This window comes from Rhinolophus sinicus, linkage group LG03 (assembly GCF_036562045.2).
Source record: "Rhinolophus sinicus isolate RSC01 linkage group LG03, ASM3656204v1, whole genome shotgun sequence".
NCBI lineage: Eukaryota > Metazoa > Chordata > Mammalia > Chiroptera > Rhinolophidae > Rhinolophus > Rhinolophus sinicus.
In genome coordinates, this window is record NC_133753.1 from 13,212,053 (window position 1) to 13,229,857 (window position 17,805).

General features: G+C 37.0%; 1 protein-coding gene across 20 annotated transcripts in view; it reads left to right on the forward strand.

Moving 5' to 3' along the window:
* EML5 (EMAP like 5) overlaps positions 1-17,805 on the forward strand; it is a 145,790-nt gene that overhangs the window by 121,083 nt on the left and 6,902 nt on the right. For 10 of the 20 annotated variants that reach the window (XR_012494561.1, XM_074327060.1, XM_019744571.2 and 7 more), the window contains 8 exons: positions 20-118; positions 3,861-3,881; positions 10,166-10,339; positions 11,938-12,146; positions 14,139-14,296; positions 15,623-15,737; positions 17,236-17,424; positions 17,543-17,715. Coding sequence is in view for 14 of the 20 variants with exons in the window: in XM_074327060.1 (XP_074183161.1) it covers positions 20-118; positions 3,861-3,881; positions 10,166-10,339; positions 11,938-12,146; positions 14,139-14,296; positions 15,623-15,737; positions 17,236-17,424; positions 17,543-17,715 (1,138 nt within the window). In the remaining 6 variants the exon portion in view is untranslated. Of the gene's footprint in view, positions 1-19; positions 119-3,860; positions 3,882-10,165; positions 10,340-11,937; positions 12,170-14,138; positions 16,445-17,235; positions 17,425-17,542; positions 17,716-17,805 lie in introns of those variants that run through there. The other 10 variants (XR_012494562.1, XR_012494564.1, XR_012494563.1 and 7 more) reach the window with 10 other exon arrangements.

Here is a 17,805-nt window from a genome sequence, read left to right on the forward strand (position 1 = left end):
CAAATTCTTTCTTTTATAGGGACTCAGAGTTTTTATCAGGAACACAATGATGATATTCTGTGCCTCACTGTAAATCAGCACCCCAAATTTATCAACATAGTGGCAACGGGCCAAGTAGGTATGTTTCTATGCTGTAAAAAGAAGCAATTTTACGTAATTTTCTTGTTCAAATTAATTCAGTATCCCAGGGGAAAATTAACATATATTTGTGTATTGTTCAAAATGTATTTGCACATAAAACACAGCCATTTTTACCATACTGTTTGCTTCCAGGTACCTTTCTCTCACTTTGGTTATATGAGTTGGTTCAGACAGTTCAGGATTAAGAATAAGCTATTAAATGGTGATTGAAAGAGTTGGGCTTAGTCCTTAGCAGAAATTTCTGATCAGCAAAAGGTTTAATAGTGTATAGAGCAGAAAGGAAGAAGTTGAGGAGGACATGGTAAAATGGACTCACGAAATAACTAGACCGAGGGGGCAGGACATCTGCGTCAGGAGGGTTAAGGTAGAAGGAGAGAGAAGCCAGGTCTGTTCCATGTTGGTAAAGCCTTTCTCTGCCTGTCTTTTCTTGGAATGGATCTAATTTACCACCTGCTTTGAAATCACCTGTAGTGCTGCCTTTTTTAACTCTACAGAAAACCTAAACAAAGGCCATTACTCTACAGGCAACATGAAGAGAGCATAACAGGTCTATTGAAGGACTTACCTACCAATCAGGGATCACTGCGAACATCACAAGAGTATTAGGTAATAGAATTGATCAGTTATCGGCACAACTCTGGGAGAGTTTCTAAAAGAGATAATATGATAATTTATGCTTTTAATATCTTCATTTTCATACACGTAGTAAACCGATCAGTTAGGTAATTTTCTGTGCGTTGCTTACTTCTACAGTTATGCAACAAAGAACCTTGCATTCTTCCTTTCTGTAAAGTTTTCTGCTTTTAAAAAGAAGGTAGACCCATACTTCACCCATTATATACAAAATATTCTCATCTTTTGAGTATAAATACATAGGTCTAGCTTCTCTGTATGCTAAGTTTTTTGAAATTGAAGTCTTACTTTCATTCGGCATGAGGAATGAGAAACTATTTTATTACCATTTTACTGATGAAAGTGCCTCTTGGTATATACTTATTTTTTTTATTGCTCAGTTAATTTTTATTGAGTAAATTAATTTAGTTAACAAAATTATTGAGCACCTACCATGTGCAAGGTATTGTTCTAGGTGCTAGGGATACAAGCAGCTTACAGAAAAAGCCCACATCTCTATTTTAATGGAATGTACATTCTATGAATAAAATTCTAGAAGGTGTGGTTCTTTTATTTCCCAACTTCGTACCTTCTCCTTTTCTTTCCCCTTCTCTCCCTTTGTTAAGCCACTATTAACAGACATATTAGTGCTGTAGTTTTCTCTTTTGATTAAGAAATGTGGTCACAAATTAATCTTTCATGAAATTTGACTGTTCTCCAGTTCTTTTCCTATTTTCAAATTGAGATATAATTGACACATAACTATACAGAGGGTGCCAAAAAAATGTATACACATTTTAAGAAAGGAAAAAAACTGTATTAAAATTGTAGTACTCAATAATACCTATTAAAAAAGATGAATACAAGTCATGTGCATACATTGTTTTGGCACCTCCGGTATTACTTTTCAGGTATACAACATAATTATCCTCTATGTGTACTTCTATTTGAAAGGCAACACTGTAGGGAACGTGGAATGGCTAATTATCTAACCCCTCTCCTTCCAAGTCAAAGTCCAGGCAGTCCAGGGGTGAATTTTAGATCCTGTTTGCCTTGCCCTTCTTGTACCCTGCCACAAAACAGATACACATTCTTTGCTAATGACTAATTAAGTGTCAGATATTTCCTGAGAAGACCAAAGAGTGAGGGACTTTTTCTCTTCTGAACCTAAAGAGAATTGAATCAGTAGTTACTTTGCCTGCCAAGCTTGTTTAATAGCTGCAAAGCACAAAACACTGCCTAACACTGGTTCTCTCTTTTAAAAATCATATATTAATAGATCATAGAGGAATTGAAATATTTGCTTTTGTGGTGTTTTTGGCCAGTTATATTCAAATTTTTCTTTTTATCTTGGATAGAATCTACGAATCTCAGGGCCAAATACATCATTTTACCTAGTCTGTCATTAGATATTTGAATCTCCTCTGAACCCCATCATCACTTAATACCTAACGAAGTTGTGTAACCTCTGTTTGGGAAGCTCTGTTATAAACAGCATCTTCATATAGAACAGAAATCTGTCTCTTTAATTGCAGCTCATTGGTGCTCATTCTTGGGTCACCTAGAACAGTTAATCTCTTACTCCCACGACATTATCTTCCAGTATTTGGAGAGAGCTGTCATATTCTCCCTGAATCTCATCTGGTACTCCTTTTAGACAGCCCACTTTAGACATCTGCAACTACATTTCATGAGACAGAGTGCATGAGAGCAGTAGGATCGCTTTCCATGGAGGAACCTGCCTCCCCACTGGACTATGCTTTGGGTATCTGAGACCCCAGAATTCTCTGTCAAATGGTCCGAAACCTGCTTGTGGGCCTGCTTGAGCTTCTTCTATGAGTCCATGCTCCCAGTGGCAGATTGCACAGCTAATAGCCCCCCTGAGGGATGACCAAGGGGCAGTTACGCACTGGGAAGGCAGTGATGGAGTGCTGATGTACAGGCTGGAATAGCTGCACATGAGCTGCTATGGCTCCTGTGGTATGGGACACAGCTGGGAGGTGGGAGAAAGGGATAGCCCAAGGCTCTCATATTGCCCAATTCTAAGGAGTTCTAAATTTGAACCAGGCCTTCAAGGTCATTATAGGGGTGTACTTGTCAAGATAGGAAGATGAAACATATTTAATAATTTTACCTTGATTGATAACTTGAAAATATTTACGCCTGTGATGTTTAGGTCTTTTTTTGTACTCTTGTCCCAGTCCTGCAGATACCCAGGTACAAGCCTGATCTCCCAACAAAACAGCCTGTCTTTGAACCATTTTTCATGTGGTTCACGTCCTTCAGTTTCAAGTCCTCTCACCATTTGGTTATTATCAGAGCGTATTCAGAAATAAAAGTGGTATTTCCTGAGTAGTATGCATAGCAGACTCAGCTTTATTCCCTCATATTCCATGTCAGGACACTATCAGTATATCCTTGAAATCATTATTTCATAGGGATATACGGCTCTACCAAAGCAAAGAACAATCATCTATCTTGAAAGAATTCCTAAATGTTTACTCCTTTCTCTCTTGTTAAAAAGACAGTGGCTTCTAAAATTTTGGTTAATAGGTATATCCACCACAAATATAATGAGCATAGGCTTTTATGTTTTCTTTCTTGGCATCTTTTACAGAAAATGTTAGATTTGAAAAAATGAAGAAAGGGGTTAGTCAGTGGCCTGAATTAAGAACTTTTTCTTTCCTGAGTTATATGGTAAATTTTGCCAAAGTTTCTCTCAGAAGGTTTAGATTTGATTCTTCCCTTTAAGTAGAGATGCATTATAACCTTAAATGGTCTATTAACAGTTCATTTTGTAAACCAAAATGAGAGTCATATCAATTTAAATCATATCAATATTATTTTTAAAGTTGTTAAAATTTCATGTAACTCATTAAATACAAAGAAAGTATTGACCCAAAATTTGAAAGGTCATGTACATAAAATGTCAATATGTATGTATAATTTAAATTATTGGTTTCACTTACAGTTTTCTCAATTTCATATAAAATTAATTTTGTATGTGATACTTTAAATTATTTAAATTCACTATTTTATAATTGAGTTTTCACAAATTTTAGTATTTGTTATTTATGGATTATTTTTCTGCTACTTTTCTATTTTAGGTGATTCAGCAGACATGTCAGGTAAGGAAAGCTAATCATTTGCTGTTTTAGTTATATTGTTTAGTAATGATAGTCCAAATTTTTATAGAGTAATAAGATACTTGAACCTATATTGGATTTTTTTAAATGAAGACTACATCATTTTAATGTCATGATACTGAGCCCAATCTATAATAATGATAGTTTTTAAAAAACTAATATACTTTGACCTTTTTAGTGTGCCCAACACTGTTTTAAGCACTTTACATATATTGCTATTTGGCCATTACAAGAATTCTTCATGGTAGATATTAACTTGCCTATATTATGTAGCTGGTAAAAGTAAAGGTGGAATTAAAACTTAATCTTACATCTGAAGCAATAAATTTTATTGCCTAAAAACAAAATTTAAAAAATATATATTATTTTATGTACTATCCCAATTATTGCACATATTGGATCAACAGATAATTTAAAGATTTAAAAATAACTATCATTGATTTTGACCTTGCCTTTGTGAATTTAAAAACTATTAGATGAACACAACAGTATGTTCATTGTTTTTAGATACTATAATAAGTAGGCTTTTTCAAGTCAGCTTTCAATTTACACAATACAGTAAGAATTAGTAAAAACTTCACAAAACATGAAAGTTATATGAAATTAAAATTTCAGTATCCATAGATAAATTTTATTGGACACAGCTATGCTGTTACATATTGTCTATGGCAGCTTTTTGGCTACAATGGCAGAGTTGAGTTAGTTGCTCAGAGACTGTATATGACATCACTTTGCACTGCTGCTTGGCACACTACAAGTTGCAGGGGTACAGTTATAACTTGACAGGTTTTGAGTGCTATTTATATTGCTATTCCACAATATTTTTTGTCTTTTCACCAATATGTATATCTGTCATGTGAAAACAAAGGGAATAAAAGGGAATTGGACTATAAATGTCACACTCTTAAGGCACAGTGAAGTACGGATTGTTATCAAATTAGATGGTAAGACTGTGTTTATTATGTAGTGATACTATAGCTGTGCTAAAAGAATACAATATAAATCAGCATTTTCACATTTAACTTTATCACAGTATTCCCAACTCACAGGACAGCAACAATCAGAAATATTAGAAAATTTACAACAATACCTTGTCACAACAGAATTTCTTCACAAAAATAAAAAGTAAAATGAGGCTACAACCAAAGTAAGTTTCTCAATGGCTCATTTGTTAACCAATCAAGACAAGCTGTTTACTGACTAAGAGTTAATTAAGTCAAGTTTGATTGCAGCAAACGTGTCCAGAGAAAATAAACTCGTTTAAGATTTTTTGGCAAAAACTGTTGCTAAAAGAGTTGGGGATGTTGGAAACAAAATTTAATGGTTTCCCTTGACCCTTGATGGGTTGACAAATGTTGCCAGTTGTTCACTTGAGGAATCAGTGCCAACTTTAAAGTGACTGAAGAGTTAGCTTATACGAATAGTCTCCAGGGAACAACTACAAAAGATAATATTTTCAAAAAAGTTAGGAAAACATTAATTTAGTACAACCTGAAGTGGAATCTGCTAAGATGTGTTACAAGTGATAGTGGTAAAAATGTGTGGAGTTGGAGAAGAAAAAGGGATAGCTGGTTAAGTTTTCAAAGCTTGTGAAATTTCAGGTGTTTAAAGCCTATGGTTATTCATTGTTATTCATCAGCAGGTAGTTTGTGGAGAACACTTCAATCTATCATGTGTTATTGTACTTCAGTATTTTGTTATTGAAGTCAACACTTAATTTCATTTGCTCTCATAGACTTAATCATCATCACTTCCATGAATTTATGTTAGAAGTAGAAGTTGACTATCCTGACTTGCCCCATCGCCACAGCAGTTCAGTGGTTTAGCCAGTGGTAAAGTTTTATTGCAATTTGGAGCTGAGAACCTAGATTGAAATTTTTCTGAATGAGAACACATTAGCCAAAGGCCATCCCAGCAAGCAGCCCTTCTGATGATAATAAACCTCAGGCCTGCTTGTGTGAACTTTCCTGTGCAGGCCCTAAGCCTGGATCAAGAAACAGGATGGTGAGTATGACTGGAGTAAAACCTCTGAGACGAACTTAAAGAAGAGAGGAAGGGTTTTGCAGATCATGGAGAGGAGTTTGGATTCATGCTAAGTGCACAGTCCATTGTTGGAGAGTTTTAAGTAAGGGAGTGATGTCACTCCTCAAAGTAATTCATACTTTGAGAAAATCATTCTCTGCACTATTGAGAATGTAAAGGGAAAAGAGGAGTAATCAGAAAATTAGGAGGCTATTCATAGTAGTCTAAGCAAAAGACATTTTAAACTAGGGTGCTTAAGAGTGAAAATGGAAAAAACTAGACAAATGTGGGATATATTTTAGAGGGAAACCCATCAGTCCTTTCTGATGAACTGGATGTGGGGGCATGACACAAAGTAAGGAGTCAAGGCTAGCTTAATTTTTTACTTGAGTAGCTGGCTTATTGAAATGGGGGGATACTTTGGGAGAAATAGTTGGGCAGGGATAAATTATCCACAGATACAAGGAATGAAGGGAGTGTAGGTTCAAGTGAAGAAGATGGGTAGGTTTGGGGGCTGGAAAATAAGGACACTGCTGTTTGATGCCTTTTGTTTGCTCCATTTCATCAGCTCAGAGTGAGGAGGAAGTGAAGTAAGCAGGGGATAAAGTTTTGAAGTTGTCACTTTGGAATATGGGAGAGAAAATATTTATGTTAGAAAAGATATGGTACACTTACCATCTGAATACATTGTGTTTTGAGTAGGCACTAACACCATCTTCTGTCTCTGACAAAGCTTTGTCAGCCCACCTAAGACTGTATTAGGAGCTAAGAAGTTGGCATTTTTGATCCCTAAAGCAATTCAAGGAGAGAGAGTTCTTTCTCTGATCTTGGTTACTATGTCACAATAGGCAGCTGTCCATTAAATGACATTAGTGGTCTTCTGTGTGCCCTCTAGGACAGAAAATAAGGAAATTTTTTAGCACACAAGAGTGAAGAGGGAGGGTGGTCCTTTGAGTTGGCTGGTTCAGGAGCTCCACGATGCACTTCCCAAATCTTCTGCTCTGCCAGAAGGCTGGTTGTATTTATGGTCATAGCAGTTGGTGTTACATGCTTCCTAAGAAGACACCAGGGGAATACCATGTGCTGATTGGCTTAAATCTGGTTTACTGAACTGAATCCCCAATATCAGAGGTGGGGGTGGGAGGGTTAGGAAGTGAAGGGTGCAGGGGAGTGTTGTCCCAAGGGGCTCAGCCTAATCGGTTGAGCATGCAGTGTCTTTCCCCTGAATTACTTGCACTACATGGGGCAGCAGTGGATTCCTGAATAAAATCAGAGCTTTGTCAAGAAGGAAGGAAGGATTGGATGCTGGGTGTACAGCAAAGAGTTGTCCACTACAGAAACTAAAGGGCAAAATAACAATTGACACACTTAATGGACCATAGTAAAATTTTGTTCTACAATACAGCTTTTATTATGCTGCATCGAAGGCAAACTGGGGGATGGAGAAAGAATATCCTTTAAAACTTTGATTCTTATGCGATCTAGTTAGTAATTTAAAGTGACTCTTATGGCATCTCTGTACTAGAGTCTAGAGTCAAGAATGGTTATGAAAAGTTGGTGGGATTGATTGATTTTCCAGAGACAGCTTGAACCAGTCCCCCATGGAAAGAGCAAGATTAGAACCTGGGTACCTCGGCTAGCTCTGCCAGCTCTGAGTTGTGTGTGACTTAGGGCAAGTCACTTAACTTCTCTGAGCCTGAGTTCATGAAGAAAGATATCTGCCTAGAAGTAGGAATTAGAAAGTGTGAGATGTTCCTGGTAACATATCTGGCCCATTAGGCACTCATACCTGGTGGCCTGCATAGGGGAAGGGGAGAGCTAAGAGTCATTTCTGTGTTACTGTAGCATAATGAATGACCGTGTTCAAATTACAGTCGGCCCTCCCTACCCGCAGGTTCCACGTCCACAAATTCAACTCATCCAGGGTCAAAAGTATTCGGGGAGAAAAAAAATCCCAGAAAATTCCAAAAACCAAATTTGAATCAGCCACACGGTGAGCATTATGCAAATGCTGTGTAGGCACGCCCTGCTGGAGCCTATATGCAAGTACAGGTTATGTGCAAATACTCTGCCATTTATATGAGGGACTTGAGCATCCCTGGGTTTTGGTATCTGCAGGGGTCCTGGAACCAGTCCCCCATGGAAACTGAGGGACGACTGTATAGGAGAAGATAAAATATACTTAATGAACATAATTTAATCTTTTTTTAGTAAATTAGGCCTTGAGAATTTCCAGTAATTTAAATCTTAACTACTGTTATTGATATAAATTTAGAACTAAATGTATAGCAATCTCATAATCATACCTATATGTTTTAAAATGTAAATTCCTGATACAAGCTTCTTTCTGTCTTGTTTAATTTTTTTTTATAAGTTTGAAAAGCTTGGTAATTCAGTTTACTTAAGATTACTTGCTGTCTAAATTTTAGATAAATGGAACTCTTTGTAATTTGTGGCATATTAAATTTGGAGACAGAAATAACTGATGTTTCCTGAAAATCCATTATCTACTGCATCACGTTTAGGCAAATATATATGGATTGCCTAGAGGTGCTTTCTGTAATCATATAAAAATGTTTCTATATTATAGAAGGCCTACATAATATTTATCACTGGCAAAAAATTACAGTGATTTACCACTACAATTTAACAACCTAACATTCCTTATTGAGATTAAGTTTACAGACCCTCAGATCCTTTGACTTTTATAGAATGAGGAACATTCAAATTTTAGTCCAGTACTTAAATTATTGTCAATTTTTCCACACATAAATACCTTATTTTATTATGTGATGAACCTTTATGTCTATTTCCATATTGTTTTGATATTTTACATGAAGTTGAATAATTTTTTGAACAGTTTTTACTTAATGATACTCAAATTTAAATCTCTGGTTTAATGTAACAGGGGTGCCAAAAAAGAAAATGTATATACATTTTAAGAGATGTTATCTTAAAATGTGTATACATTTTTTTTGGCACCCTCTGTATGAAACTACTTTGAAGAACTATTAGATTTAATTAATCATTGTATACTATAAATTGTAGATGGTGAACAATATGGTCTAAATTTATCAGAATATTTTCTTTAGAGACCAGAATTTCTTTCTGCATCAAATGCTTTTAAGGCAGCTTGTCTTATTGAATATTGCTTTATTTTTGCAATGCAGTATTTGTAGCAGATTTATAATTTGAAGCAAATGCATGTTAGTATTTTGATTATTTTACTAAGCGTACTTATGTTCTGAGATTGAATTAGCTGCTGAATTAACTCATCTATTCATTTTTTAAGGGTGTACCTCATGAGAAAAAGGACAATACAAAGTTATGATTTTTTAACTTAGAAAATACAGGGAACTAGGAAAACATTTAAGCAGTAGAAGCAGCTACAGAAGATGAATAACAACAAATACAATTTTTAATAAAGATTAGCAGTTTTATTTCTCCCATGAAATTCTGTTTAAAAAAAAACCCAAAACTATTTTTTAAAAATTTTTATTGGGGTGACACTTGTTAGTAAAATTACATAGATTTCAGGTGTACAATTCTGTATTACATCATCTATAAATCCCATTGTGTGTTCACCACCCAGAGTCAGTTCTCCTTCCATCACCATATATTTGATCCCCCTTACCCTCAGCTCCCACCCCCCGCCCCCCTTACCCTCTGGTAACCACTAAACTATTGTCTGTGTCTATGAGTTTTTAAAACAAAACTATCTTATAAAGTGATGTGAACTTAGTATTTGACCAGGTATCTGTCTATATGGGTAAAAATTTCAGTTGAGATCTGTTCAGGTGGTTTCCTAGCTGTGTTGCCTTTCCCAATTTATGTTTGCTTTTCATCTTTCCTTCAGATAACCTAAGTACTGAATATACCCTGGTATTTAATTATGTAATATGTATATATTTCTCCACATAATTATATAAAGATTTAACATGTATCTCAAACATGCATTATTTTTGAGAAGTTGTTTAAAGTTTGTGATTACTTAATTTGTCTAAATGCTCTTTTCTCAAAAGTGCAATTTGGACTATAGACTGAAGAAGTGTTCTGTGTTTTTTCCCTTTCCTTTTTTTCTTTTTGGTTAATTGAGTCTTAGTTTTGAGTTATTTTTATTAAGTGCACAGCCTTTCTTTGGTAACATATTTTTCCATTTCAGAGATGAGTATGCATCAGCTTTAGAAATGAAAACATTTGTAATAGGTATATTACAACTTTTGGATTTTATCTTTATTTATTAGCTACAGCTCCTTCTATCCACATCTGGGATGCAATGAACAAGCAGACTTTATCTATACTAAGATGCTCCCATTCCAAGGGAGTGTGTTCAGTCAGCTTCAGTGCTACTGGCAAACTCTTGCTGTCAGTGGGACTAGACGCAGAACATACTGTTACCATTTGGAGATGGCAAGAAGGTAGGATTGATTTTTCTTTGTGATTTTTAAAAATGAGGATATTGTGGTAATATGAACTCTCTACTTAATATTTTCCATAAGTTGGTGATTGAAGCCATCATTCCCTACAGCCCTACAAGACACACAGTACAGTTGGTGTTATTGTAGGTATGTTCCACTTTGAAAACCCAGTGAACTTGTAAGCTTGCAAAACAAACGAATGAAATTATCAATATTAGAAATGATTTGCGGCTCTTTCCTTTCAGTAAGCAACTCTGTATATAAGCATTTTTGGTAGTTATTATTTGATTGGTTATGGAGGATCTTAAGAATGGAAATGAAGTTGCGTTTGGACCCCAGTGCCTGTTCAGTGTGTGCGCCCCCGAGGGGGTGAGCAGTGCCTCTGCTGCAGGCAGTGCTGGCCAGGGCGAGGTGAGGAGGGAGCAACAGAACTCAATCCTGCTCCACACTGTTCCAGCCCATTCCTGTCTGGGGACTTTTCCCAACTCCTTCTCCCCACTTCCATTAAAAAATACCATGTTTCCCCGAAAATAAGACCTAGTCAGCTCTAATGCGTCTTTTGGAGCAAACATTAATATAGGACCCGGTCTTATTTTACTATAGTATAAGACCAGGTCTTACATTAATTTTTGCTCCAAAAGACACCATTAGCGCTGACTGTCTGGCTAGGTCTTATTTTCAGGGAAACGTGGTATTGATAATTATCAAATCTAGGTTCTGGAATACTCCGTGAAACTTAGGTGGAGTTAATTTTGCTTACAGTATCCAGTTACCCATTCAGGCTGGGGGTGAGAATGGGACAAAGAGGAAACGAAGAGAAGAGTGGGCAGGCTGGAGCGATACGGAGCGAACACGAGCGCTCGGGCTGGCCTAGTGCAGGCTCAGCCCTACGCAGAAGAGGGACTATCTTGCCTGCCCCAGACGTAGGGCCAGCCCCTCTGGGAGCAGCTTCTCCCTGGCCCCGGGGGTTGACTGGCTCCTCCGCATGACACAGAGTAGACTGCAGAAGGTGCCATCACACAGAGAGATGGTTAAGGCTGGAGGTGGAGGAGCACGCAAGGATCTAAAGCAGGGTGACTCTTGCGATTTAAGGCAGTTGTGCAACGATTGTGTTCTGCACTGTGAGCAGACATGTATCAAGTTGATATAAATTTGGACAGGTGGTATACTTACAATAAAGTTTTGAATGGTTTTTAAAAGAATGGAAAGTATATTGTAAGTGATAATGGAAGATCAATAGGTTAATATTACTTAATACACTTCAGACAAAACTTGTCAGTTACATAGGTACTAGAAAAAGTGAAATTCATAGACTTTCATAGAAAAAAGGAAGATATGGCTTCTGAAATCTAAAATGCCCCATAAGTGATAGAGACTCTTCATAAATATACACCTCAGTTGCAAACATAGTGCAAAGGGACCCTGTACACAACTAACTGTATGTCATGTGATTGCTGGGTAGCAGTGCAAGAAACGTGCCCCCTTTTTTATAAGCATTTATTTTTTGAACTAAATATTTTGAATAACTGTTTGATCCTGTAAAAATTAGCTTAGTTCTTATATTAACCTAGATAATTTTGTCATATCTTTCTTACCAGGTACCAAAATTGCCAGCAGAGCTGGTCACAACCAACGTATTTTTGTGGCAGAATTCCGACCTGATTCAGATTCCCAGTTTGTCTCTGTGGGAGTGAAACATGTGAAGTTCTGGACACTGGCAGGAAGGGCTCTTCTTAGCAAAAAAGGGCTACTGAGCACACTGGAAGATGCCCGGATGCAGACCATGCTTGCTGTTGCATTTGGTGCAGTATGTCTCTTAAAATGCGTATGGTAGTGTACTTTGAATTACGTCAGTTGGTCTACTTTGAATTTTCTTGCCTCAGATAAGCCACATTAGTGCTGTTTATATGGCACTGAAACCCACTAATCATTACATATGTTCTGGTCATGCATCTATTTCATCTTTCAAAGTTTGATACTTTCAGAAATTAGGGAGTGGGAAAGCAAGTGAATGAGTGAGAGGGATTTGAAACATTAGAGTTCTTGGGCCATTAATTTGTAGTTGTCACCCTAAGTTTTCTAGGTCCTAAAATTTTGTCAGAAGAAATAAAATGTAATTTTCAAGTGTTTAAAAGGTGGCACTTGAGTTTAGGATTTTTTTTGCTTGCTATGACTTTAACTCCTGGTCTTAATAGAAAATGTTCAAAAGCCATTCCCTCTCCTACCCCACCCCCTAGTCTGTGCTTGGGCTTTACAACCCACATGTTTTCCCTTTAATACCCTGCCTGGGCCAGGCTTTTTAAATCCTTTGGTGTATCAAAGCCTAAGTGGATTTCCTTACTACAGTGTTTATGTGGGTATATAATACTTGAAAGAAGAAAATTATAATTTTAGAACCTTTACGCACACTTACATTTTTGAGGAAAACACTATTGAAAATGTTGAACATGCCACATCAAACTTCAGTTTAATCTTTTGGGGTTTCTTAATATTAGAGCAGTCATTCCTCTCCAGAAGAAAAACCCACACATTCAACTGCTTCTGGTGTTAAATTGCCCATGTTGATTAACTTTCTTCACATACAAAATTCCTTATGTAGTCAGTTGCCCATTCTCAATAGAAAATAAACTTGAAGATTAAAATACCGTCATAACTGACTTTTATGTTTAAAGCAACAGAGCGGTTAGAATGTTTCATTACATAACAAGGTGGGGTGATGTTCAATTTAAGCCTCTTAAACCTCTGTGGGTGGGGCTATGAAGTAAAATACTGGTTTCTACACTTGAAGCATTTACAGTCTTAAATGCAGATAAGGCATGAATTAATGACACTCTTAGATGGTATAATTATCTAGTGATATAACAAATATATCGTTATTCATATATGAGCTATAGGGAATAAGTATAAATGTGGAGGAATTTGAAGTAACATTAAATTATAGGGAAATTAAACATAAAAACTGTTATTCTCCGAAAGATTAAAGGAAAACTCAGTTTGTTTTATTATAATTCAAAGTCTTATTTTCCTATTGGTTTCCATAGTTGTCAGTGAAATATACAAGTTGCTCTAAAAGGGGAAGCTAAAATGGGGTGAAAATAGCACGTGATGCAGGATTTGATTTCTCCAGTTTCCACATAAATGAACTGTTTATCAGGATTGCAGTTCTCAAAGTGATAAAGCATTATTAAACTTTTGGCACCTAATTAACTTTATCTTATTTTGGATTGATTACAGAAATGCATTAACGTTTGCTATCTTGATTTTAAGAAATGGCAAATGTTAATTTCATTTTTTAACTTCATGAGTTAGTGAAATCTGAAAAACTACAACTTTGCTATAGATAACAGTTTTACTTTCTATGACAAAATATCAGATCTAATAAAAAGTTATTTTTACTTCCTATTTCTATGCTTTTTTCATTCTCAGTTACTAATAACCTTTATTTCTTGGGCAACTAGAAGGAAGCAATCCAGAGGGATGATACAAACTAGAATTATGTATTTTATAATTGGAAGGGACCTTAGAGATTGAACTCCCTTATTTTACACATGAAAAAGCTGACACTCATAGCGATTAAAAGGTTATTCCAGCTAATAATCAACAGACCTGGAAGGAAAAGTCCTTCACAAGCTAAGCCTCACGTTCAGGTTTTCTGACTCTTGAGTCCAGTTTCTCCTGCTATCCCGTGCTCTTTGCATGCAAGGTGAGATGGGCTCACACTTACATAGAGAATTGCATCTGTTTGAACTCTGTTTGAACTTTTGATGAGTTTATCTCCCCCTTCCCCACTCCTTTTCAGAATAACTTGACGTTTACAGGTACCATCAGTGGAGATGTCTGTGTATGGAAAGCTCACATGTTGTGTAGAATCGTGGCTAGAGCTCACAATGGGCCTGTGTTCGCCATGTACACCACCCTGCGGGACGGCCTTATTGTGACGGGTGGCAAGGAGAGGCCGTGAGTCCTGTTTCTTTTCCCAGCCGTCCTGAATACTTATGCACTGTGATGTTCCTGAGGTTTGCAGTTAGTTATTCTAGTTATCTCTAAACTGCATGGATTATGCTCTCTGACCTTCCTCGTCATATGCAGTAAGCCTTTTATGTGCCTTCTTGTTCTTATTTCTGATCTTAGATTGTTTCCAATTTTTTCTGCATTGTAGATAAACTTAAACTCCAAGAACGGAGTGATAATTGTTCTGATATGAATAGGTAGTGATCCTGTAAGTTAAGAATTGATTTTCTTAATGTCATATGCCTTATATTTGCTGACTAGTAGGTAACTTGTGGGGGACTCTGCCATTGAACCACTGAACCCAGGATGCACCTTGACTGCTTGGCTTTTTTTGTTCAAACTGGATAGTAAGGGGTACAATGCATACGCTGCATTAGAAAAGGATGAGAGGATGCTGGAAACACACTCGGCCTTGTTTCTTTTGCTTGAGCAAACATGTTAGATAAAAGTGTTTAATACGAGAACCTCAAAATTTAAGTCTTGAGGAGAGGCCATTTTCTGAATGACTTTCAAGTCTTCCAGTGGAAGCCAGATACTTATAATTGATTTCCTACCAACATACTCATATTCATGTTAAAATATAATGTATATACGTGACCAAGTAAGAACTTTCAGTACAGATTTGAAAGAACACACATGTATCAGTTAAACACAAATGCAGACGCTTTTGCCTTTCTCATAAAGGAAGATGTATTATGGTACAAGGGCATGTTTCTCCCTAAGACAAGGTCATCTAGCAGAAAATAAAGCAATACATTTTTCAGTTCTTCCAAGAGAAAAACCATAAATAGGCTGTATTTTGTCTTTTACATGTTACTCTGACACTTGTTTCCCACAAGTTATCTAGTCTTGTTCATCCCTACTTATTAGTAGCCTATAATGGTAGGGAAAAAAATGTGCTTCTCTTTTGGCCTTTAAAAATATATTCTGTAACATGGCATCTGTAATGCTATTCTCTAGCCTTACATTTCCATTATCCTCAACATTAAAAATCATTTTGTACATTCCCTTAATAAGTATTAAGGATACATGGATGGGGGAGGCTAAATAAAATTATGCTCATGTCAAATGAATTTTTCATAAAATAAAATTTGCTTAAACTGAATGTTTGAAATATATGTTAAAATTGCCATAAAAAGTTTAGTAGAATATATGAAGTAAGTTTCATCAGGCCTTTTTAGTATTCTGCTTCTCATTAATATTTGTTTATAATAAAAGTTATTTGCAATAGCCAATAATAAATGCTTTTTGGGGTTTGGGTTATTTACTTAGGTCAAAAGAAGGCGGAGCCGTCAAACTGTGGGATCAGGAGCTCAGACGATGCCGAGCCTTCCGGCTGGAGACAGGACAAGCCACAGACTGTGTCCGTTCCGTGTGCAGAGGCAAAGTAAGAGGTTCCCGGAGCCACTACGGGCAGCAGAAAATAGAGAACATTTGTTCCTGCAATTCTCTCCCCCTTTGCAAGCTGATGGATAACACTTAAAGACAGACTTGTTGTCAGTTTTATTCCACTGTTTCTCTGCAGTTTCACTGTTGGCACACACAGTCTTTGCACCAGTGCAGTGCTTAATATAGGAAGCTGTTTGCCTAAGCGCTGGATTTAAACCTCCATTATTTTCTTGAATCTGCTAATTCAACTATGGTAGACAGAACTGAATTTCCTTTTCAGTTGACTAATTTGTTTAGTGCAGCTGTCTCATTTTCTTAAGAAAACACATTTGTATAAAAATTTTTGACCATGCACGTACTTGCAGTAAGTGTATTTGTAAGTCATTTGCATGTATTATCCTCAGTCTGTATATTAAATATTAGTTAAGCTTACTTTTATTTACACATATTTTTAATTACAATCCAATACTTTCCTCCTATATCCCAATGCATTGACCCCTTTGGAGATCTTCAGGCTAAAACGTCATCAGAGTCAAAACGTTGATTGGAGAAGCCAGGTGTCTCACCTTAGTGAAAAGCTCTGTTCTGTAGTGTGGACTCTGACGTGCGTGCAGCCCCGTGCTCCTGCGAATGTGCCTGTAGTCGTAGGAAACTGCAATGACTGGCTTCCTGCCATATTAGTTCAAAGCAAAAAGTTCTCGGAAAGTAGGTTATTTTGGTTCTGGACCCAATTTTAACATGGGGGATAGGTGGGGGGATGCCCACACAGTACAAGCAATTCTCCAACACAATCAGTGTCTGAGTTCTGACAGTATCTACCCCAGATAGTATTCGATCACACAGGTTGAGGGTTCAGTCATACAAGACCCTCCCCACCCCTTTAGCCCCCAGTTGTCACCTGTGCTTCTCACCAACTAGCTACAGATTGGAGGTTCCCACCACCGCCTCCCCAGGTTTGGTTAATTTGCTAGAACGGCTCACAGAACTCAAAGAAACATGTTACTAGATCAGCTTATTGTCAAAGGATGTAACTCGGACAGCCAGATGTAGGGCTGCACAGGGCGAGGCCTGTGGGAAGGGACGCAGAGCTTCCATGCATGCCCCGCACACACACGTCTCCACCAACCAGGAATCCTTTGGATTTTTATGGAACCTTCATCATAATCATGGCTACTTAAATTATTGGCCACTGGTAATAGTTTCAATTTCCAGCCCCTCTCCGGTCCCTGAGGAAAAGTTGCAACTCTAGTCACTAAGCTGGGTCTCCTGGCAACCAGTCCCCATCCTTACAGGAAGTCTGTCACCTCATTAGCATAACAAAAGATACCTTTATGGCTCTCATCACTTAGTAAATTCCAGGGGTTTGGGGAGCTTTGTCCCAGAAAAGGGCCCGAAGACCAAATATGTATTTCTTATAAATCACACTATCATGTAGTGACAGTAAGAAGAGCAACTGTAGTATTACATGAAATATATTGGTCCCACTTGTGTTATAGGGCAAGATACTAGTTGGGACAAAGAATGCTGAAATAATTGAAGTTGGAGAAAAAAATGCAGCATGTAATATTTTAGTTAACGGTCACGTGGATGGACCCATATGGGGACTAGCCACACATCCTTCCAGAGACTTTTTCCTTTCTGCTGCAGAAGATGGGACAGTGAGACTCTGGGACATTGCTGATAAAGTAGGTACAATTTTGTAAAAGATTACAATTTCTCAGAATTATGTTGATAATTTGGGAGAGAAATCGGTTTACTTTTTACTCAATATAGTTCTCTGTTCCTCTTTTGGTTCTTATGCAGAAGATGTTAAACAAAGTGAATTTGGGACATGCTGCTCGCACTGTGTGTTACAGCCCTGAAGGGGACATGGTGGCTATTGGAATGAAAAATGGAGAATTTATTATTTTACTGGTGACCTCTCTAAAAATATGGGGAAAGAAGAGAGATAGACGATGTACAATCCATGATATCAGGTTAGTCAACAAATGGAATCGTATTTCTAGTCTATATACTTTTAAACGACCCAGTTTACATTTGGAAAAAGGTCATTAGTGTCCATAGTG